Here is a 25,657-nt window from a genome sequence, read left to right on the forward strand (position 1 = left end):
ATAAACATTGATTTTCGTTGAAATCTATGTATGTAATTGTTATTTTTAATAAATACTCAACATTATTCTTCATACATTTGATTATCCGAATTTTAGATTATCCGAATGTCCATCGACAACAATTAGTCTGGTTAATCGAGGTTCTACTGTAATACATATTTGTTAACAGGGATTAAAACTATGTGTTGTGTGAGCGGTGTTTGCTAACTTACATGCCTAATATGTTATTAACTTTCAGAGGGCAATTCACTCTTCTGTGATATTACAATGTATTATATATTAGACATGTATGTCTAATAGTGCTGACTGGTATATTATGCATCGATGCTCCCAAAATGAAATTATCACTTGAAATTATATTTGAGATCTATAACCTCAAGTGTAAATTTGATATCATACTGCTTGATATAAGAAAATCATATAAACATTCACCATTTTTATTACAGAAGGACCAGATTATCAATTGGGGGCAACCCGCGTGTTTCTTCGCGAGGGTCTTCATAGGCAATTAGAGGCCGCCCGTTCGGAGCGCAGACACTTAGCAGCTGTGAGGCTTCAATCGCGAATGCGTGGCTTCCTCGCCCGCAGAAAATGGAAGTCGAAACGCGCTGCTGCAGTCCTCATTCAGAAGAATTGGCGCGGGCATAGGCAACGCAAAAACTACCAGGCTACCAAACGCGCAGCAATCAAAGCGCAGGTGAGAATAAATGAATATTCATTGAATTTAACAATTTAGTCGTATAATTTAATGAACGCCTTAATATTATACTAGAAAGCAACACCTAATATTCAGAGCCGTAAAATAAAAATATTTAAACTTTGTTAAAACCCAAGTGTTAAATGAAATAATATAAATAGTAACAACAAGCGTGGTAATTGAAATTAAATAAAAATAATTGTACTTTCAAAAACCCGGAATTAATGCAATACAAAATGTATCACCACTTTAAGAATAAAGACGACCACGATGTTGTATTCCAATAAATAAATCGTTGTCTGCCCAAAGCAGGTCCATGGTATAAGAGCACCACAGATCAATGATTTTCTTCCCTTCTTTCGCTTATTATTCCCATTACCATTTTATTACCGTTATTCTCTTTTTATACGCTTTAATGCATTTCCCTTTCCAAAATTCTGCTCTCATGTTTCCTGACCCTGTGCTTCGGCTTTAAGTTCCCTGTATTTTCTTCAGTCATACATAAGTAATCAATCATCTGCATTCTTTTTCGATCGTCGTGTGGGAGGCTCTCTTTCTAAATAATGGGTTCGATTCAATTTCCTTTCCTTATAATGATCGTTCCTTATAACGTCCACTCTTCGTAGTAGGTTATCTTATCTGTACATGTGATGTTCTCCATTCGCCTTCAGCCCCACATTTCAAATCTCTCCAGATATTACTTTCTTAGAGTCTCTGTTCAGTACAGAGCTATGGACTTTATTAGACTCATCTGCAATTCGAAACTCAGTTTGCTCATCAGTAGCATTCTGTTTTTCGTGAATGCTGCTTTGGCGCTTGTTGTACTTGCCCTGTTCTTTCTCGTGCAGTATCAGAATCTGCCCAAGATACTTCCCAAGCAGTGGCGTCGGAAGCAAATTTTTGATTGGTCCTCGTTTTTTTTTGATAGACAGGCAGTGGGTTCGTTTTTTTTTACATATTAGGCCATATATTTTTTGAGATTGATGGGTGAGCTCAAGTCCACTCAGCCCACATGGTTCCGACGCCATTGTTCCCAAGTATTTGAAGTAATCCACATGTTCTAATTCTCGATTTCCTACCATTAACCCCAGAAACTCTTCTTGTGCCTATATTCTCATCACTTTCGATTTGTCGATGTTGATTCCCCATTCGGCATCTTGATCAATGATATAAAAAATATATATCTCATAGAACTGTTTTTTTCATTTCGCTAGTTTTTTAGTGGCTAGCATAGTGATAAGATTTTTAAAAAGCGCAGTTGTAGGCATACAATCTCATAGGACAAACTCTTGGATCTGATAGCTGTTCAAAACATATCTTTTAATGTTTCAGCAAACACTTTGTTATGATTCATGATGTATTATTGAATATCGTTATATAAAATAAAAACCCAAAAAATATTCTTATAGTATCCTAGAATTACTTACAAATTGAATGTTCATAGTGTATTGACAATTGTACTTATTTTAGCATATAAAAGTGAAAACGATAGTCGTTTTATAAAATAGGCGTAAAATCGAATACATTATTTTCAATAAAAATTTCACACCCGATGCTGTTGATAAATGTCCATACGCGTTTTGTTATTTATTTGCTTAAGAAACATGTTAATGCCCGTTCGCGCATTTGCTGCACAATTCACATGCACTTTCTTGTGACCTCACCGCAAGTAAAAGAAATCCATCAGGTTTTGATATTCAAAGCGCGATCTGTCTATACACATGCTCGATCTACTTATTTATCTTTTTACCTTTTTGCATTCGCGTAATATTCGTAACACGTACGATGGACGGGTCGCTAGTAGTGATAAAAGCATGTCACTTAAATACTCTTCGGCGCTATGCGTGCACTTCTTATTTCTTATATCCGCATATCGACAGTACGATTTTGAATAGCGATTCGAGAACTCGATTTATTTTATTAAAAAAAAATTGATGATTTTAATTGATAATTTTGTGATGTGGTGCAACAAAGTCTGAGACATATTTTTAAATTCATATTTCTTGGCATTTGCAAATCATTATGTGAATATATTTAATTGAGAAGTTATTTTTATTATATTGCTCTGATGCAATGTACAATTTAAATTAACCGAAGGTGACAGAAATATTCAAATAAAAGTACATGAAGGACGAATCGATGCAATTGAATAATTATGATAGAACTTATGAGGTATTGTTACATAGTGTGTGTCCTAAAACTCAACGTAAAATCAAATCGAAACGAGGTTGTCAGTATTAATTGCAACTATTATGAAAAAAATTTAAAAAAAATTATATATATTGTGCGAGGATTATTTAAGATTGCGAGTAAAATGCAATGCCAGGAAATAGGCGTTATTTTTATGTTCTTATTTTTTACTCGTTTTTTTAGTATGAAATTAACAAGTATTGTACCTTAATTCAATGCGTTACCAAATTTGGCAATTACCAAAGCAGTTTAGTACGTTATTTTCAAAAGATGGCCTATCAAAATGGACCAATTTTGAAAAATTAAAATTCATAATTTAACAAGCAGTCTTAATTCTAGAAAGTGAATCTTAATAACCCAAAAATTATCACAGTTTTACCAAAGCTCAAGGTTGTACTTAAATCATCATGATTTTCGAACTGGTAGGAATATTTTTTTTCCTAATTTGTTTCACGATAGTTACAAACTTCGGCTTGATGCTGAGTTCTGAGACACCCTGTGTATATATATATATATATATATATATATATATATATATATTTCATAAGTAAAAGTTTGCATTATTTTTAATTTATTTTGCAAATTAAGAAATTGCTATTCCTAATTATCTATTATTCGTTCGTTATTGTTTTGAGCCTGAATCTATATTAAACAAATTTTAATTATTGGCATTATCCATTTCTATGTTGACTAGAGTTAACCCAAATTTAATATTAGAATATAGCTCTAAAATAAAATAATAAAATTTGCAAAAATTGAATTTTAATCCTATTTATTAATGCAGGCGCTTTACCGTGGCAAACTTCAACGCCGAAGATATTCAATGATCAAAACTCAGATGAAGCGCAGGGCTGAGGCAGAAAAAGCAGCAAGGTAAATTCAAGCAACAAAAATTTATTAAAAACTAAGATGCTTAATAAGTATGTTGAAATAAATATTATTTTATTCTACAGGGAAAGAATGGCACAGCGCATAGCACGTGAGCAAGCCGAAAGGTCTCCGGCCTTGCAACTAGATATTCCAGCAGAGCTAGCGTTCATTTTCAGTAAATTGGACGCTTGGCAACCGCCCCACACCGAAAGAAATTTGGTTAAGGTTTTAGGAAGTGTAGTAGGTCCACCGCCTGTACAAGCTCCTTCATTATCCGATTTAGGACAATACACATTTGGCAAATTTAGCTCGGCAAGTATTAAATATAGCGCTAATTGGCCATAGAATATATATAAACAAATTATATTTTCATTTGGACTGATTTTAGTTTCATTTCAAACTGTAATATATGAATATTCACAAAACAGTTATAATTCACAAAACACTAGCAAAAAAATCAAATTTCTGGGAAACAGTATATCCATTATTCGTTGATGATTTGGTGAAGTTATGATGTCACAACCTAATATTACCAATGGTTTGTTTATTGTTGACACTTTGATAAACTCACTTATATTCAGTAGTTTAAGAGTAGTATCATAAAAAGTTCTATCAGTTATTTGAAACGACCCATCAAGAAAAAACAAGACTTTGGCAAAAATAATGAGAGTCCTGCGGTTCTCATTAAATAAATTACCTCTACCTCTACATCCACATGATTTCAATTTTTTTTTTGACCAAAATTTGTTTCATTTTACTTCCGTAATATAGATGTATATTCTTTATATATGATATCAGAAAGAAATTTAGCTATCTCTCAAAGTAACGCGAAACTACATTGACACTTTTCTTCTTCTTAATATTAGCAGGCTTTCAGAGAGCTATTTTTCATTTGTCTTTTAAATTTACAGGTTTACTGTAATAGTATTGAAATGGGAGTGCGAAGAGAACCAATAGTAGTGCCATTTTTATCACGTGCAGCAGCTAGAGATCGTGATTTTCAAGATGCTTTAGCTGTTTTCAAATTACTATTAAGATGGACTTGTGATCCTTCACTAAATGGTGCTAAAGAAAAAGCACTAGCTGATTATGTAGTATATAAAGGACTGATGTCTAGGTATGTAATTCAGATGGGCAAATACTTCTATATTATTGGTTATGAATATACATAAATATATGAAACATTATTATGTATATTATTTAGTACTAAAATATTTGTTTAAAAGATAAATAAATGTTTAAAAGATATGTATAAATTGTAATAGTTAAATATAAAGGAGCCAATTCTCCTATAAAATAGAAATGTTATGGTAATGCTATATTACAGAAATATATTTGTATTAGTTTTAACAGTTTGTTGATACCAAATCAACAAACTATTGAAAGGACATAAAATTGCTGTGCGATCAGGCATTTTACGCATGAAACTAACATTGTGGGATGTCAAAGAGACATCAGAAAGTTGCACTTATGATAAATGTATTACTTGAGGTTAGTGCGTTTTGTAGGTTAGATTTTATGTGTAAAACGCCTGATCGCCCAGCAAATACAAAAGCGTTTTGATAGCTTGTTACTACCAACTAATACAAATAAAGACCTGTAACATAGCATTATTACCACAGCATTTCCATTTTAAGGAAGGATTAGCCCAAAAGAGATCCATTTAATTATATTTCTTTGTTATGAAATAATTTATGTAAAATAAACTACTATTTAATTTTCGCTACTGCAACTAATATGAAAGTTTTCTAGCAACTAAAAATAAATTGAATATATATCAAAGTTATTTTCAGCTAGTTTTGTGTTCAATACAAGTTATATGATTTTTTTAAATTTTTGTTTCAATATGTATATGTTATAAAAAAGTAATTTTAAAAATAATATACAAAATTATAATTTTTAAACAAAGGCACAACTTAGACATATACAAAAATGTTTGCTTATCAAAGTAAGTCACAACTAATTACTATTTTTTTATTTCAGAGGTCTGCGCGATGAAATATTAGTTCAACTCTGTAACCAAACTTGGCACAATGATAATTCAGAAAGAGTGTGGCAACTTATGTCCCACTGTTTATCATCATTCCATCCAGGATTAACATTAAATAAGTAAGAATCTTTATGATTTCAATAGTATCCGAAAAGAGAAAACTGTAAATTATTCTTGATGTTTGCATTTGTAAAGTAAAGCATAACGAATAAAAACTTTACTATTATCATGTAAGCTAATTAAAATATTTAAAACACTTACATGATTTCAAAACATTTTCTCCCTATTAACACATTCCGTATAAAAATTCGTCTGTGTGCGATATGAACTCTTTATTATACCGAAAATCCTTCGCAATATTTAATCTAATTTTTAGATATGTACAGACTTAGAATGTACTTATAAAAGTGATAAATTAATAAATTCAATTTAAAATCAATATTGAATAAAATTAATTCAACATTGTGAATATATCACAATGCATTTAAAATGCAAATTTCAGTAAAATAAACTTAAAAGTATGACCAAAATATACCAAGAAATAGTAGCAACATATTTTTATTAGAATGCATATCAATGTCTTTAAATAACGTATATTAAAATAATCGAGATATTTTTAATCATTGCTGTTCTAAATTCAAATAGGGTAGGACGGGGCACAAAGGTCCAATTCGTCTTTGAGCAAATATATTGAGAAAACCAATTTTAAAGGGATTTTACGAAATAGCTACATTAACCAACCAATGGAAAATATAAATTTAATAGCTACATTTTTCACAGAGATAACACTATTTATAACTTTGATCTAGAATTTCGTCAGAAATATTTACTAGCAGAGTTGGAATTACTATTTATTCAATGTATCTCTTGTAAAATTGCTTTTTTTAACTTAATTTACCTTAATTTAACTTAAAAGGTTCAGTTAGTACTGCTTTTCCCCACACACGTGGAAACTTTTATAGGGATTACATAAAAAAACTGTTGGATCTAACAAAACATTATCAATAAACCTTATAAAACAATTAAATATACGTATACTTTAAAATTATATTAAGGTCTCGTAAATTAAACAACAGTGCTCACAATAGAAAAAACTAACAACAAAAATACTTCTGTTATGGATTTTTAAATATTGCCGTTTATCTCCCTATAGTACCGACGTAAAAATCAAGGCGATGGCTGGTTCGTTACATCGTTTTGCTCCAACTTTCAAATGTTGTTGTTATATAAAACAATTAAATATACGTATACTATAAAATTATATTAAGGTCTCGTAAATTAAACAACAGTGCTCACAATAGCAAAAACTAACAACAAAAATACTTCTGTTATGAATTTTTAAATATTGCCGTTTATCTCCCTACAGTACCGACGTAAAAATCAAGGCGATGGCTGGTTCGTTACATCGTTTTGCTCCAACTTTCAAATGCTGTTGTTATATAAAACAATTAAATATACGTATACTATAAAATTATATTAAGGTCTCGTAAATTAAACAACAGTGCTCACAATAGCAAAAACTAACAACAAAAATACTTCTGTTATGGATTTTTAAATATTTCCGTTTATCTCCCTATAGTACCGACGTAAAAATCAAGGCGATGGCTGGTTCGTTACATCCTTTTGCTCCAACTTTCAAATGTTGTTGTTCAAAAATTCTTAACTTCACGTTTTTTTTTTTGTCAATCAAAACTTTATTCAAGTTAACTTCACATGGTTAGAGATATCGGCGGTGATCCAAATCCATGTCACATCTCATTAAAAATGTCTAAGCGTATCAACAAATTGATAAAAAATGTATTACCTAATACACTGGGGCCTCGCTTTACGGCCTAGATACGTTCCGAGAGACTTGGCCGTAAAGCGAAAAGCCGTATAACGAATCAATTATTCTAATACGTATTCATACAAATTCAATGTGATCGGTTCCAAATTTAATAAATATATAATATGGGTCATCATTCAAAATGCATTTTATTTTTTCATTTTGTTTAAATTATAAACATATTTAACAAGAACATAAATTTTACATAAAATAAAAAACTTCAAAGACATTACATAATTTTCAAATAAAAATGAAACAACTAAAACCTACAGATCACTGTCACCATCATTTTGCGCTGGTGGTTTGAAAAATTTGTCTAAAGTTGTTTGCCTTCTTGTCTATTTCTTTCTTTAATGATTTATTCCCTTGTTCAAAATATGAAAAAGCACTCGACATGATTTTTGATGTTAGCTGTTTGGATACAACAGGTTCTGTATCTTCATCAATTGCCGGCTCTGCATGCAACTGAATGAGTTCCTCATATGAAAGGGGTTCCCTATCAGCTGCAAGTAGATCCAGCACATCAGATTCGTTTAAAACTTCAAAACCGAGATTGCGCAATATATCGACATAGAGAAAAAAGCCGTTATAGCGAAACATTTTAGGCCGTATATCGAAAACGTTCCTTAATTAAAGATGGCCGTTATAGCGAAAGGCCGTATAAAGAGCGGCCGTATAGCGAGGCCTGGGTGTAGTTTGCCTATAGTTGTATTAAATACTTACAAATACGCACAAATGCTCATAAACAATTAAATTCTGTCATGGTCAACGATGTATTCGAGACAAAAGTCGAAATAAACTAAAAATAACAAAATTCCTTTAAGGTACCTGCTGAAATACGTGTCCGACCACGCGCCAGCCGGTAGTCGAGAGCTGCTCCTGCGCAAACTGTTGCGTCCTTCAGCCGGACCGCCGGTGCCACCAGCCAGGCTACTTCCACCCAGCCAGCTGGAATGGTTTGCCACGCAGAGGAAATGCGACACTGCGCTCACAGTAACACTACCAGATGGAAGTGCCACGACCGTGGCTGTTGATTCGTGGACAACCTGCGAAGAGGTAAAAAGTCGTTATACAGTATTATAAAAGGTGAATGCTATAAAAGTTAATAATCCAGCATCTGTAGTAATAAAGTAATATATAATGTCTATTACATTAGCAATTCCATTGTACAAGCCCTGTTCAATTTTCAAATTTTATGAAGTTGTTCTCTCCGAAACAAGTTAGTTCAACTTGCTAAAGAAATGACTTGGTACATCTATGTGAATTAGGATATTAATGTATACTGTTATATTACAATATTTAAAAATGCAGTATAATTTGCGTTCTATAAAACTGCTGAAATGAATTATCACATTCTGTCTTTTTCTTGATGTAGGTAAAATTTACAAATTAATTTTTAACATCCCGTAGGGTAAGTTATTGTAATGGGCCGAAAATCGGAATTGAAAATTTTTACATTTCTCGACGTTTTGAAGGTTTCTGAACGTTTTGGCATACCTCAGAAAAAATGGATGTGTGTGTGTGTGTGTGTATGTATATGTGAATACAAATTTCCAGTCACGTTTTAGGGCGCACGGATCAACCGATTTGAATGGTTCAAAAAACATCCGATTCCTATTGATAGGGAAAAGAGCTGATTAGTTTTTGGCAAAGGCAGGTCCAGCCGTTTCGGAGATACGGAGCAAAGAGTGCAGAAAATAGAAATTGTATTTTTGAGAGAACGGAGTATCCGATTTGAATGATCTAAAAAACATTCAATTAGTAATGATTGGGAGAAGTGTTTATTAGTTTTTGGCAAAGGCAGGCCCAGCCATTTTGAAGATACGGAGCTAAATATGTAAAAAATGGCAGTTTTTGAGAGAACTAAGCGTCCGATTCAAATGATTCAAAGAACATTCTGCTTGTCTTAACAAAATAATCGATTTTGGAAAAAAAAATTTTGTACCATTTTTTTTTTTTTTTAGTTTTTTTTTAGTTTTTTGTATATCGAAAATATTTATTTTTAATTCTGACTATAGTTCTAATATACTTTACAAATAATTTCAACTCTGCAATTCTGTTTATATAATATTTATAAATATTTTGCCTTAAGCAATTTGCCTTAAGGCACGATGCCACCCACCCCACTAGTTTCATTTCTGATACTAAAATGTCAATATAAATAAGTACCTATCCAATTCATTTTGTTTTCTTCATTTCAAATCCTATTTTAGTTTCTAACTGTATTTAAAAACACACGTTTATTAGGAAATTAATCTAAGTCTTTATAAATGCACATTTTGTAAATATACTGTATTATATATTTGAGACTTTGTCCTCAAAACATCTCTCCTGCTCAAACTCTCTCAATAAGGAGAGGTTGAAGGTGGCTCGTTCTTTTGTCATTTGGCTAAAGAAAATATCTGCGCGAAAATAAAGGACATGCAACTAACAGAAGACAATATTTTTTCACATGCTTGGGATGGAATTTTTAGAAAGCCCCTCAAAATTAAATATATATTTATATACATTATATATGTGTAGTACAGCTCTAGGGCAGGTCCAACTGGAGTTGAGAGTTAAACTCAACTCACGAACCTAGCCTAGGGGAATACCACCCATTATTATATATATATATATATATATATATATATATATATATATATATTTTGTATGATTCTGAATTTGATGTTGACATATGTATTAACAAAGTCTAATAATCGGGCATAACATCAATAAAAAACATGAATTTCTTTCAAAAATTTATTATAAATCCATACGTTTCGGCTATAATCCTAGCCTTCATTCAGTGGAAAAATTAGTTGATCTTAGTGTTAAATTGGAAAATTTTAATAATCCATGGTATTAGGATATGGTAATGCTCTACACTATGTATTATAAACATTAACTTGAAATTACAACAATATTTTCACAAAATACTGATTTGAAAAAATCACAAATAGATAGTGTGTTATTCGTAGACTGGTTAAAGATGTAAACTTACTATATATATATATATATATATATATATATATATATATATATATATATTTGTATTTCTTAATTAAATTTCTTTAGCCACACGATATAATAACATTTTAAGCTTATGCATATTTTAGGAGCCCTACTAAAAACATGTTAAAAATAAATGCCAATACTTTAATTGTAACTCTTAAGTAAATTAACAGTTACATTTGAAGATAATAATATTAATATTATAAATTTCAATTAATAAAACATCGGAATTTATTTAGTTAGTTTTATACTCATCACTAAGAAAAAAACTATTTCACATTGAAATCATATATGAATTTATTGCACGATTTTAAAATGCAATAGCAATTAACTTTCTTTTACTCCCTACCATGGAGCAAATGCTATATCGTTTTAATGAGCCGCAATATGTTATGATCAATTTGCTTACTTGAAGAAAATATAGTTTTGAAGTGAAAACTGTGTTTAGCAAGTATTAATTCTTGAAATAATTTTTGCGTCCGCCTTTTACGCACGAAACCTATTACAAGATTTGCCATAGCGGTTTTATAGGTATTCCATTTACTTATAGTTTTCTTATAGTTTATTTATAGTTTTCTAATATTTTCTCAAGAAATTAATTATATATATTTTCGAATGATTGAATATTATTATAAAAAATTAGTGAATTAATTGTTGAATATTAAAAAAAAAATGTTATAAAAATCAGTGTTTGCAGCTTAATATGTACATAGAATAAAGATATTAAAAGCGTTCGTTTTATAAGCGTTGTATCAATGTGAGTATATATATATATATATATATATATATATATATATATAAGTGTGGTTCAGTATAAAAGCAATGTATTAATGTATAGACTATCGATGTAGTAATGAAATTTGTTTTAATAGGCTGCAGCATTAGCAGTATCGCCCTTGGGTATAGCACCGAGAGGTTGGACGATCGCTTTAGATGATGCCGGATTAGTGACGGATTGTTGTGGTCTGGACTACGTATTAGATCCTATAGCCGAAAGAGAAATGTGCCCGGCGTTCCCGTCACAACGTGGCGAAGCACTGCGGTGTGGAGCTCGAGACGAAAGAAGTGCTGCACTAATGCAAAACTCAGAACCGCAAAGTCCACGGAGACCACAGGCAAGTAAAAATTGAATTGGCCGAATTTTAATATTAACTAATAATATATTACTATGCGAAGTCAGTATACTAATTCAAGCATCGCGATAATTTATTATTTACTAAAGTTTATCGAACATGTAGCTAACCTATTTAATCCATTATTAGGTTCCTCCCCCGGAGCCACCGCCAGTAAAGACAAGAACAAAAGAAACAATTCCACAACCTGTGACGCCATCACAAAATAGAGCACCAGTTGAACCGCCTCCTAGAACTGGCTACAATATTCAACAAGAATCTCCATCAAATCAGCAATTATTAGCTGCCTCACGCAAAACATCTCACGAAATGCTTTCTCGCAGTTCTGCATTAAATGAACGGTATTTCGAAATTGAAAAATCTCGGTCCAGATCATTGGATGATCTACTGGCTGGTGGCGAAGTAGTAACACCTAAACCTGAGCCCCCTTTGGCAGGATTAGGTTTATCACAAAGTCGTCTAAATGAACGATACCATTCTGCAGAGCGTTTAGAACAAGCTCCAAAACCAGGAGATGGCCCCCGATATGTTAAATCACAATATACTGGTAAACGTGCTATTCCTGGATCACATTCTAGTAAAGCGTACATTGAACGTTCAGAATTAGGTACTCATCCAGGAAGTGGGGCTGCCAGATCATCCGCAATGTCGGACACGAGTGAAGCACCATCGTTAGCTAGCCACGTCCGAAGAGTACGTGTACCCAGTCAAGCCTCAGACGTAGATCAATTTTTGGACGAACTGTTTAGTCCTGTACTAGATGGATCATTAGATGAACTATCAGATGCTAGATCACTAGCCGCTAGCATTCGTGGTGGTGGCGACGGTGAATTTTCAGAAGCACCGATAGGAATTAGCAATACATTGTCCGATCTTGGTGATGCTAAATCTCTTATAATGAGATTAAAAGGTGGCGGCCAACGAACCGGACCACCTAGTTCTGCTTCATCAACACTTGATCAAGAAGTAGCTGCTCTCACAGCTCCAACTGATAACGCTCTAGATGAATACATAACCGATCTATTCCAGCCCATTTTTGTGAATGATAGTATACGTAGGTTGACAGAAAAAACTGAGCTCGTAAATGCTATTAAAGGAGGAGGTACTGCTCATTCAACTGGTGCTAGTTCATCTAATTTTGTATTGAGTCCACCTCCAATGATGATGATGGGAGGAGCGGAACCGTTTATGCCTTTATATAATATGCAAAATATGTCGGTACCACAAAATGGAGATTTAGCTGCGTACCAGCAACAAATGCAACGCGCGTTTTTGCAAAGTGCAATGGCACAAAACATACAAATACAGCAACAACTTCTTGCGCAAAATCAAGCATTACAAACTCTGCTGAGTCAACAAGACCCATCTGTCACCCCAGTTGAAAATTCAAGATCATCGCATCAATCTCCTAAGAGACCCAGTTTTAAGAAACGTAACAGCCCGGCTGCATTCACGTCTGTTATGTCAGAATTGAGGTCAAGAAGAACATCTTCAGAAAGTGGATCCTCTTTGATGCCACCACCTCCACCTCCACCAATGCCTCCGCCATTAGAATCACAAGATCCGTCAGAAGCAAGACCATTCCTAGATCCATATGGTAGAGCAAAAACAGTTCGCATAGGTAAATGGCGATGGCCCCCGCCTCAAGGTGGAGCTCCTGCAGAAAACGGAGGTGAAGATTTTATTCAATTTAAAATGCGTCAGCAACAACGCAAAACTACGCCACAAAGTCAGCAATCTGGAAATGCTGATTGGGAGGATGAAATTGATTCAAAATCAGTTTCTCCAGCAGCCCAAGAAATACAGTCATCAGCGGCAGTTAGAAGTAGCACAAGACGTAGTTTTGAAATAGGTGCTCAAAGGCCTCCCCCAGGAAGTGTTGGTAAATTGAAACTAAGTTCAGAAATGCGACAAAGATTGGAGCAAGTAACGGCAGGCCATTCTATACGTTCAGCGGCAAGCACTCGCTCGGAACGACCAGCTCGAGCACCGGCTAAATTGGAGGATGCCAGAAGGATGATGCTTGAGCAGCAATTAGGTGGCACATTAAATGGCAATGGTCATATGCATGCAGAGCCGGATACTTTACCAAGTGTTCGCACGCAAGTCCAGCGTATGGAGCATTCTTTGCCACCTGCTCCACCAGGACCGGCTCCGCCTGCACCTGCCAGACCTCCAAGCAGTGTACCTCCTGTGCCACCACCTCCTGCTCCGATTGAACCTCAGTCATATATGCAAAAGCGACAAGAGCGTGATACATTCGGCGTTCACCAAAATCGTGAGTATAATTATAACTGGGAGGTAGCGGAAAATGAAAGAAATGGATGGAATGGTCAACAGAATGGCTTCCGAGAATATGAAAAACAAGATCGTAATAATCATAGAGATTACGATAATGGACATAGAGATTTTGAATCTTATACAATATCTGATCAACATGATGGTTCGTCTAATGATTTAGCGCCTGTGGAAGTACGGAAAACGCCGCCACACAAAAGACTGGTGCCACAGCCAAAACCAACAGAACGCGCTACATATAGAACTCACATGGTTCAAAAAGCCGCTCAAGAGAGAGATCGCAGAAGCAGTACATCCACACACTTTACAGAAAAACAAGATGGTGCTGAAGGTTTGTTTACCAAATCAATATAAAAAGACGCAAATTATTGCAATAATTATATTTTATAAATTATTAATTGTAGGCGAAGAATGGCCATCATTCTTAGCACCTGTTTTGCCCGCTCCTTCGTCTGCGCCATCAATAGCAAACCCTGATCACGTGCCAAACTCAAATTCCACACAATCACCTCAGCAACCGGCTCCTTCATCCGCTTGCATCACCTATCACAGAGTGCCATGGCGTTTAAGAGTGCGCAAAGAAGTTTTTAGTCCCGGAGAAAGGTGAAAAAAAATAAATTGTGATCACAATTAGTTCGAAATAACATTTCATATACATTATCTTATATTTATTTTATATAAAAATTTCAGTCTCGGAACTCCAGCAGCATTAGATTTACTTTTCCAGCAAGTCGCAATGGATGTTTTAGGCACAGTAGCAAGTCTTCGTATAGCTCCAAATGAAAGACGTGCAGCAGCTACTTTCCTAGCAGGACACCGCATTACTGCCGATGCACTAAATGCTTCGCAACATCGTGCCGTAGTCAAAAAACATTTAGTGGAAATGGCGAGAGGGTGGCCCTTATATTTCGCGAGGTTATTCCACGTCAGCGGAACGCCACAGGCAAGTATTAATACGAAACCATTTACATTTAAAAATCACATAGACCTAGTAAAATCGAAAGTTAGTTCCATGATAATGAATGGATTTTTTAATTTTAGCTTCCGGATGTAAATCTCCTTGCTGTTTCTCACTCCGGTGTCTATCTTGTCCGACGCGAACACGCTGGTTCGCAACAACAATTAACTGTTATTCGAGCTGTACCATTCAGCGAACTTTCAGCAGCTACTGCTCCCGCACATCCTCCTGCTACATTGCAATTAGCTCTTCGAGGTGGCGCTAGGGTAACTATGCATGCACTGAGAGCCTCACCTGCGCAGCAGATGATAGCAGCTTTTTGCGCTGAGTATCGCAAGGTTAGTGGAATTATCAGTTTTATTTATAACCTCAGGAACAATGCAAAATAAAATTAATCGCGATATATCTATTATGACGTTAAGGGTTAAAAGGTATTTCAACACTTTGTTGATCGGTCGTGAGTTAACAAGTGCTTGTAGGGCCGGACTTTGTATATATTTGTAAAAGGTAAAAGCTGTTGTGTACCCTATGTGTGTAGTATTACATGTAGATTATTATTATACTGCTTATCATACAAAAAAGAAATATTAAAAGTTGAATAATAAAAAAATATATATTAAAGCTTATTTTTATTGTCTTACTTCCACGTCCAATTACAAAATACAGAACATTAGATAATTTTCCGCTGATGACATTAGATAAGTTTTCAGTAAAATTGATGGTCAACAAAGTGTTAATACATGTTATAACTACATGCTCGATATTTTTTTCTAAAATAATGTAGTTGGGCTACCATCAGCGAATGAACTGCGCGTGGACTGTATACAAAATATATACACTATACACTTGAGATAACCGTCCTAATAATTAGATTGTAAATGGAAAAAATTTCCTTCGGTTTAAAACTATGCATTTAATAGCACAGATAAATAAAATTTGTATACTACTACAGAAGCACAAAGTTTTTAAGCATACGATAAACGGCCGAATCCGACATCGTACATAAATTATTTAATAGGATTAAGATTGTGCAAACTACATTACTCTAATTGCTATATTGATATTGCAGTAATAAAATCAGTGAAATCATTTTATATCTAAGTCAGAATCAGAAGTATATCAGAAGTCCTTGCAGTTAAATTATATCATATTATATACATACGTTAATAAGTTTCGGTAGAGCTGTTTATTATATGTTGCGCAAAAAATTAAATGCTCGTGACAAACTATTTGCTTCATTATATTGGAGGCAAAAAAGTGCCAAAAACGGTAATTTGGTTTTTGAGAGAACGGAGCGTCCGATTTGAACTAACATTTTACTTGTATTGATAAAGTGTACTGATCAATTTTTGGGAAGGCAGGTCTAGCGGTTTCGGAGATTCCAAAGAAGAAGTTAAAAAAGTGCCATTTGGCGGTCAAAGTAATCATTAGATATATTCACATCAAATTATCAGATATTTAATAGTAACTACAAATTTCGTTTACAATTCTATGGGTTTCGTACCAATGTTTAATTGTAGATTGCAACGCGGCGCTTACGCGCTTTGATATTCCGTTCTAAAACATATGTAGCGCAATTGCATTGACAAAACGGTGCCATTCACCACTAGTAGTATATTTATCTCTATAGTATATTTATCTCTTATTTATTAGTACTAGTAGTATATTTATCTCTATATACTATAGTTCGTATATCTTAGTCACTTCTTACAACTGCGTACCAGCATGGACTTTATATGTATTTCCCTGAATTATCAAAATTTTCCAAATTAATCAGCCAACAGTAAATATGATTTCAAATAAATTTAAAAAATACTGGTTAATGTTTGAAACTTTCTCCACCAAATTTATCAGACTATAAATTATTTTAAGCAGTCCGAGAGAAGTAGCTTGACCTGGAATCATCTGAACCAATTCTGATCGACTTAACAAATTAGACATATTATCGCAGTATATAAATATCACTAATTAAATTTTATTGAAGTACCACTCCAATTGACTACATTCGAATTATATATTAATACTTTTAGCACTGTTTATATTTTTTAAATAATGAATAAATTAAATAAAAAAATGTATTATATAATTTTTATACATTAATTTAATTTAAAATTAATTCTTTATTTATAAATGTAAATATGTTCTACGTTTTCGGGATATGGGATGGGTTGAAAACCAAAATGTTTTTAATGTAACATTCACTAAAAATGCAACTGTACATTACACTGAAAATTATTATTAAAAAAAACTTGATTTCTACATGTTTACTTATGCATACGATATTTTTTTTTATTTCAATATTTATTACAACTGTTAAATAATTAACATCTATATGCATACGAATATACAGGCAATACAGAGTGTCCCAAACCTTGACGTCATGCGGAAACGGGGTAATAATATTGACCTTAACTGTCCTAAAAAAATAGAAAAAAACGTTGTTTTGCAATTATGAGCTTTAAAGTGCAATTAGAACTTTGGTGAAATAAAGGCTATGTTTCGATTATTGTGGCACTTACAATTAGTTCGAATGCTTGGCGTACGATCAATCTTCAACGTGCAAGAGAGAAATATCTGACGAAATATCTGACGAAATATCTAGTGAGAGAACTAAATGGAGTAAAATGTACTAGCAAAAACCATGCCATTTTTTTACTCGAAAATTTTTAATAATAAAATTATCAAGTATTTTACAATTTTTCAATCCCTATTAAATGCGCCAACATTTTATGAAACTTGCCTTCACACTTGTGATCCATTTAAAAAAAAAAATTATAGTTCAAGAAAAAGTAATTATTCTTGAAAGCTAGGGGCAATTGTGGTATTTTTTTACTGTGGTCTTAGAAATATGTTATTCACGTTTACGGTTCCAATTTTTAAATGAATAAAATTAATAAAAGTTAGTCACAATTACCAAAAAATGGTCACCAAAGCTCTAAGCTGTACTTGAAAGCTCATAACTTCCAAACAACGTGATATTTTTTTTCTAATTTTATGCATGCTTCTTTTTCTTGATCTTTACCGTTCTTAACATAATTTGATGTAATTTTTGCAAGAATTTATAATCAGCCTCGCACTAGTAAAACACAAGCAAACATCTCATTAAAATTAAAAGGAACTCAAGTGATAACCAAATATTTTTAAAAACATACATTTTTATACCAGCCAAGAAGCGTCCCAATATGATCGTTTCGCAATAACAAACTCAATTAAAACAAAACAATATAAGATTCTAAGTATTTATTGCGAAGCGGTACAACAGCATTTTTTTATTAAAATCGCCCATTTGCATCATAAACAATTCAACGCGTACCGTACTTAATAGCCGTGGATTCAAATAATGAATTCATTGTTTTCTAAAAAATACTCGTTTCGACTTGAAGTCAATTTCGTACTCTCTTCTTGTGCGTTTTGCTTTTATGAACATCAGTGCCTTATGCATATGTATCGTATGCGTCGCTCGATGAAAACGCGCATTATCACGGTCAATCTTATTTTTTATTCGTTATTTCGATTTTTAAAGTATGTATTTTATTCAAGAGAAAGTACAGAACATACACGCGTTTAACTGATAATGGGAAATATTCTTCAAGTATCGTATCGATGAGGATGCCGAATCAGATCGATGCATCTTGATCCACATATGAAAGGTACATGAAAGAGATAAATGATAAAATTGATTTTATTATGAACTATTTCTTTGGCTTGAAGAATTTCGCAAGCAATTTTGAAACATATTGCTTACTTTTATTTTAAACTTCCCGTAGGGTAAGTTATAGTAATCGCAATAAAATCGAAAATGAAAAGTGTTATATATCTTTACGTTTCAGAGGTTTCTGAACATTTAGGCATATCTTAGAAAAAATTGATGTATGTAAATGTGTATGTGTGTGTGTGGATAAAAATTTTCGTCGGCGATTTCGGAAACACGGATCAACCGATTTGAATAATTCAGATTTTTATTAATGGGGAGACATTTATTAATGCTGATAAGTTTTTGGCAATGGCATATTGAACCGTTTGCAAGATACGGGAAAGAAAATCCAAAAATAGTAATTCAGTTTTTGAGAGAACGGAGCGTGAAAAAAAATTTAATTTGTGAAAAAAAGGATTAAATTTTTGGGAAAGCAGGTCCAGCGGTTTCAGAGATCCAATAAAAAAGTGACATTTGGCGGTCAAAAATAATCATTAGGCATATGCACATCATATAATCACATATTTTATAGAGATTTTAATAATAAGTTCAATTTTTGTTTACATATTTATGGTTTCCATACTAATGTTTATCCATTGGTAAACTTATTTAAACGCGCTTCGATATTTCGTCTCTAAAGCAGGTACACAGCGCGATTGCTTTAAAAAAATTCAAAGTATTCAAAAAAAATTCAAAATAAAAAAAATAACTGAAAAACGTCCATTTTTTTCAAAAATCTATTTTTTTTTTTGAAAGTTTCCAAAAAATTTTAAAGTTTCTTTAAAAAATTTAGTTTTTAGTACAGGATGTTTCAACAATTTGCCTTAAGGCGATGTAATGTACCACTAGCTTTATTATTTAAATTAAGCTGATCAATTTTTTATCTAATAATTCTCCTTTGTGTCATGATATATGTATACTGAAGCTCTTAACTCATAACAAACTACTCACTTTTGTTTCTATCGTTATGCACGATCGCATAAAATAGCCGCACTAGAAATTATTTGTTACGATGATCAAGAATCTGTTTGATTACCTACATTGCAAAATGTGCACATTACGAAATTGAGATTTCACCTGTCGTTTCTGATATTTTTGACGTTTATTCAAATTTCTTGAATTAATCATAGCTAATTATATAAAAGTTGCAAGATCAATTAACACAGATTTCAATCGGTATAATATGCTATGATATAATATACCGGACAATAAAAACTAATCAACGTTTTTTAATGAGATGGATGTCACATTTTTGGAAAGTTATTGATGCATTAGTATGGTGTTATCTAATAATTAATATACTATTCATTGTCTTATTCATTGTTTGCATATAAATATTCAACGACTTTAATCATTTTAACATAAAATGTTTTATAAATAAATTATGATTGAAGTAACACTCTCAAATATTATTTATTTTTAGCATTCTCTGTAATTTGTCCGGAAAGTTGTCATGTACGAAAGAAATGATTTTGTATCCTTTGTATGACATTTAACCACTTACATCATTTTTCATTATTATACTATATACTAACTTTGTTATTCCAACATATAAATTTTTATATAAAGAAAGGTTTTAAAACAAATTTTACGAAAACATGTATAATATTCTATTCGAATACTATTTTATGTTAAATCCATTAATTTCCTGAATACGAGACCTCGTATATTAGACAAGAGATCAAGCTTATTTTAAAAGTGTATTCACTTTGCATCAGCAAATTATTGTTTATAATATAATATAAGAATGATTTTCAACAGCATTCTAGTCATTGTCTTATTTTTCCATATAAATTAACATTTAAAAAGAACTTTGGAAGATAGTTTTGTTAACAAATTTGATAATTTTAACTTTTATAAAGAAGTTATGATTAAAACAACACATATAAATATTTTATTTAGTACATGTGTGTTGTGATCTGAATGAAAAATTTGTACATCGCCTTTACTATACAATACAGCCACTCGTATACTAACTTTATTATTCCAGCATAACTGTTCAGAAAAGAAAAATTATGAAAACATATAATTTTTCATTCTACTTTGTATTAAATCGATTAATTTCCTGAACATATTTTTCGCTAGACCTCGAACAAAATTTAAAAGTGTAAGCAAATTATTATACTTGTTCGAAGAATTATTTTCAATAGTATCTTGCTCCATATTGGCAAATGACGTGTAATGTACCTTTTATGACAACTTTTTCATTTCTTATGTCTTTAAATGGGCCAATTAGAAATCTTGTTAAATTTATAATTCAAACTTATTGCTATAATCTTATAATCAAATCATCATATTGAAACAACCAGAGCACGCACAATAAAAGAAAAATATCATTTGATTAGAGAACTGAGAAAGAAAATTATTTAATTAGTTACGCTTTCAGTTTCACAAATTCAGAAAGAATTACAACTGAAAATACATTTACTTATAAATTATCAACGAGTTGAAAATGATCCATAACTATAAAAAGAAAATATAGTAATAAAAAATAATTAATTAATGTAAATACAATACAATATACAATATACTTTATATACTTTTTTGACTCATGTTAATGTTAACAAGCTCTTATTGTTATTTATTAACTTCTTGTAGTGTAAATGAGCTCAAATCTGAAGAATATAATTTTTTAAATCAGGACCAGAATTTTTTTCTACAAACTAAATCTTTTACATTTTTATATCATCTGAAATACAGCAACAACAATTCCAAAAAAAAATTATTGATCACATATAATTTAGCCGTTTTTCGACCGCATACATCGTTTTGGCTAAAATAAATAGGGTTTAAAAATATTGAAATAGTTATTTATTTCATGCATCTCCTATAAAATTGTTTTTTTAACTTAATTTAGTTTTTTATTTAATATTATTTATTGTTTACACCTTTTCCAGGAAAAAGGTTCAGTTGGTTCTTTTTACCTCACCCACGTGTAAGCTTTTATAGGGGTTATATAAAAAATAAATTTAACTTAAAATTAACAATACATCTTATAAAACAATTAAATAACGTATACTAAAAAATTATATTAAAGTCTCGTAAACTATACAAGTGTGCTCACAACTGAGAAAACTATCAACGAAAGAAAATTATTTTGTTTTGGGTTTTCATACATTGCCGTTTATCTCCTGATCTCTTAAGCATCAAGAAGAAGGTTGGTTATATATTTTTTCCCTCTACTACTTCTTTATATTGTTGTTAAAAACTTTTTAACTTCACTTGTTTTTGAGATATCGATGGTGGACCTTTTTACGCGCGGACCTTTAAGCCCCGCTCTACCACTCTGTATATATATATGTGATTATAAGAGATAAAAATAATACTTGCATTGTTCATAATTTTTAAGATTGTGTCTCTTTATATAAAAAAGTAAAATGAATAATTTTATTTTTCATATGCAAATATAGAACTTTCTATATAGTTTTTTTAATTCATATGTTGAAAAACTACAATTATGATTTTTTAACTTTATATAGAATAAATAAGTTCGAAATTAAAAATGTTAATTTTGAGACGTAATTGGAAAACCAAATTCTGGTTTGAGAGAAAAAATGCTCCATCAAACACGAACGAAGAGTATGTTATTACCGCATTGGGTACAAAATCCAGAAATAGATCCGTTAATGAGTGTCCAAATTTCAATATCACCAACTAGTTAAACCGTTCACACATCTGCTCGGTGTCTATTCGCATCAACCGTTTGACAGTCAAACAAATGTCGGAACAAACTTATCGTATTGCATGTGATTGCAGTTAACTTTCATCTAACTAATGCAGTCTGCGAATAACAGATTATTAATGTTAATGCTTCACGAAACGTGTCAGTGTGCCATATTAATAAATACATGTCACTCATAACCGCGAACGTCTTGTTTTCAAATCCTTAGGTACATTTGTTTATGACATGACTGCTTTCCAACCGCTTTGTTCTAATCGTAAGTGCCATATTTCCCCGCCTGTCATCAACTCGACGCACTCGTATGATATGCATGTAATTCTTTTAGTTCTCATTGTTATGATTTTCATGACGACTTCAATTGATGCGCCGAAGTGCACAATGCCCAGGAGAACAGGCGTCGTTACGAGCAATTATTATTGAGATGAGTTATGAAATCAGATGAATTCCCATACACGGCGATCTTTTTGTTTTTATGTCGATGCATCAACCGTGATTTCGAAATATTTTATTACAAGCTTGCTTTATGACTATATTATCTCAAGGTGCCGACTATCATGAAGCAACACAATTTAACAATATGGAAAGCATTGCTTTATTACTAAAATTATTTCACGAAGTATTATATGCAAAAAAATGTTTCTCTTCATCCTGATATTTTTCTCAAACAGTATTAATCAACCAATTAACGGTTTTGCTCCTTAATAATACTAATAAATAAAATCCTGTTATACTCAGTCCAAAAATGTGAAAGCCACTCAATTGGGTTGAATGCGAAAATTGCATAGAACTTGAATTTGCCTAATACTTTAAATTTATTGTGCCATTAATATATGATTATTGAAACACATTTATTCATTGTATCACACTTCTATTGAATCTAATATCCTATTATGCTCACTCGAAATTTTATGCGAAAAGCCACACAATTAGGTTGAATGCGAAAATTATGTAGCACTTGAATGTAGGTCCTGCTTTATACTTTAATTTTATTTTTATTGATTTAAAAATGGTTGTAATTAATTTTTGAAATTTTATCATTAATACATGATTTTTGTATCACACTTTAATTAAATCTAATACCATTTAACGCTCATTGAAAAATTTATGCGAAAAGTGACGTAATTAGGTTGAATGCAAAAATTACATAGCATTAAAATATAGACCCTGCTTTGTACTTCAATAAATTTTAATTAATATGAATTAAGAAAAATTGTAATTAACGTTTGCAATTTTGTCATTAACAAATGATTTATGTATCACATTCTTTTATACTCGTTCGAAAATTTGTGTGAAATTAGATTGAATGCAAAAATTACACAGCACTTCAATATGCTCGATTCAAAAAATATTTTTAATTAATTTTTGCAATTTTGTCATTAACAAATGATTTTTGTATCACACCTCTAATAAATCTAATATCCTTTTATGTCTATTTGAAAATTTATGTTAAACACCGTAATTGTACACAGAATTACTAGAGATATAAATTTCTAATTCCAAAGTCAATTGTATATACATTATATCGACAGTAATGGAGAGTTTTTCACACTTATGAAGTATTTTCATATATATGTCATCATAATAACGCTCATAAATAATTATTTGAAAGCAAATGTATGTAATCTGTTGGTCGGAAGAAAGGTTAATCAATCTGTGAAACTACAGTAAATGCATTTATGGAAATTGAAAGCTTGACTTTTCTCCTTCAATATTATAGAGTAATAATTAGCATTATTATTTATTCAAAGGATTTTTGTTGTTTTGAAAATGCTGTTTTTAATCAAAAACTTCATACATATATTCACTTTTATCACATACGTAATTTATGTGCGTGAGATATAAATCGTTTTATTTTCATTTATTATTGCATATTTACAAGATACATAAACAAACAATATTTGTAGAAATGGTTCGAAAACACTCAATGTGCAACAGATATAGTAGAACTATAAGTGTTATATTGAATATTCATATTGATCAATAATAATTTGAAAATGGATATAACAATTAGATACTGGTGATAAAAAAAATATAATGAATTTTACAACAATTTCCTGAATCAGTAATATAGTCACTCAATATGAAAGCTATATACTATATAATAATGAAACAAAACCACCTTTATTTCAGATAGGGTAGAGAGAGACTTAAAGGTCCTTGGGTAAAAAGCTCCATTACCGATATCTCAAGTTAGGAACGTAACACTAAGTTACAATTTTTTTAACAACAATATTTCAAAGTAGAAGGAAAAAATGTATAACCAAACATCATCTTGATTCTTACGATGTCGCTATCGAGAGATCAACGGCAATGTTTGAAAATCCATACCAAAAGTATTATCCTTCGTTGTTAGTTTTTTGGTTTTTTGGTTTTATAAGATGTATTGCTATTTTTTTATATGACCTCTATAAAAGCTCAGGCGTAAGTGGGGTAAAAAGAACCAACTGAATCTTCACCCTGGCAAAGGTGTAAACAAAACAAATAGGAAATAAAACAGTAAATTAAGTAAAATAAGCAATTTTAGAAGAGGTATATTAATCAAATAGTTATTACAACTCTGCTGATAAATATTTCTGACAAAATACCAGATCAAGATTATATACAGTGTTCTGTAAAAAGTGTACCCATGAACTTTAGATTTTGCATTGGCTGAATATTGTAGCTTTTCTTTCGTAATATCTTTTTAAAAATAAAAATATGACATTGCACCTGTTTGCCCTCTGACCATCCCATTTTACCCCGCCTTTAGGTAATAAGGACCAGGTGACAAACGGCAGAAAAACATTTCTACGATGATGATTTAGCTGGAAGTTTTACTGAACATAGTCAGATAAGTGTTTGTTGATACACAATAAAATTGCTCAAAGTTAAATTGAGGTGCCCCGCCCTACCTTATCAGATTCCGTATGATTTGTTTTAATGAGAATAAAGTTTAAAACAAACTACTATATCAAATTTCATCTAAAAATCGGTTTTTTCAAAACCATTTAGCAATTGATCGATTAGATACATCGAATTAATGATGAATAATACTAATAATAAAACAATTTCTTTCAACCTCTCACAGTGTGTAAATTGGTATGGATGTGAAGTTAAATTATTTTCAATTTAACGGACCAATTCTCTTTCTGATAATCAAAAAAAAAGAAAATTGGTTTTTTGGCAGACGTTTTTATAAAAAAATGCAAATTTCGATGATAATTTCTCGACATATATATTTTTTTAAAACAGTTGTAATTAAAAAAAAACAAAAATCCTCCGTTCAAGACCTTGTGAATGATATCTCGAAGACCTGTGTAAAATTTCATCAAGATCGGATGAGTAGT

General features: G+C 31.7%; 1 protein-coding gene across 1 annotated transcript in view; it reads left to right on the top strand.

Annotated features, from left to right (window-relative positions):
• LOC113375079 (unconventional myosin-XV) overlaps positions 1-25,657 on the top strand; it is a 157,526-nt gene that overhangs the window by 82,753 nt on the left and 49,116 nt on the right. Inside the window, exons 8-18 of the mRNA XM_026615027.1 lie at positions 447-697; positions 3,672-3,760; positions 3,841-4,069; positions 4,669-4,874; positions 5,741-5,866; positions 8,397-8,628; positions 11,439-11,681; positions 11,829-14,328; positions 14,402-14,600; positions 14,688-14,940; positions 15,039-15,293. Of these exons, the coding sequence (XP_026470812.1) occupies positions 447-697; positions 3,672-3,760; positions 3,841-4,069; positions 4,669-4,874; positions 5,741-5,866; positions 8,397-8,628; positions 11,439-11,681; positions 11,829-14,328; positions 14,402-14,600; positions 14,688-14,940; positions 15,039-15,293 (4,583 nt within the window). The remainder of the gene's footprint in view (positions 1-446; positions 698-3,671; positions 3,761-3,840; positions 4,070-4,668; positions 4,875-5,740; positions 5,867-8,396; positions 8,629-11,438; positions 11,682-11,828; positions 14,329-14,401; positions 14,601-14,687; positions 14,941-15,038; positions 15,294-25,657) is intronic.

The sequence above is a fragment of the Ctenocephalides felis genome, unplaced genomic scaffold, assembly GCF_003426905.1.
Source record: "Ctenocephalides felis isolate EL2017-DRISC unplaced genomic scaffold, ASM342690v1 CF-g0.4_SCAFFOLD_01886, whole genome shotgun sequence".
In the NCBI taxonomy this organism is placed as follows: Eukaryota; Metazoa; Arthropoda; class Insecta; order Siphonaptera; family Pulicidae; genus Ctenocephalides; species Ctenocephalides felis.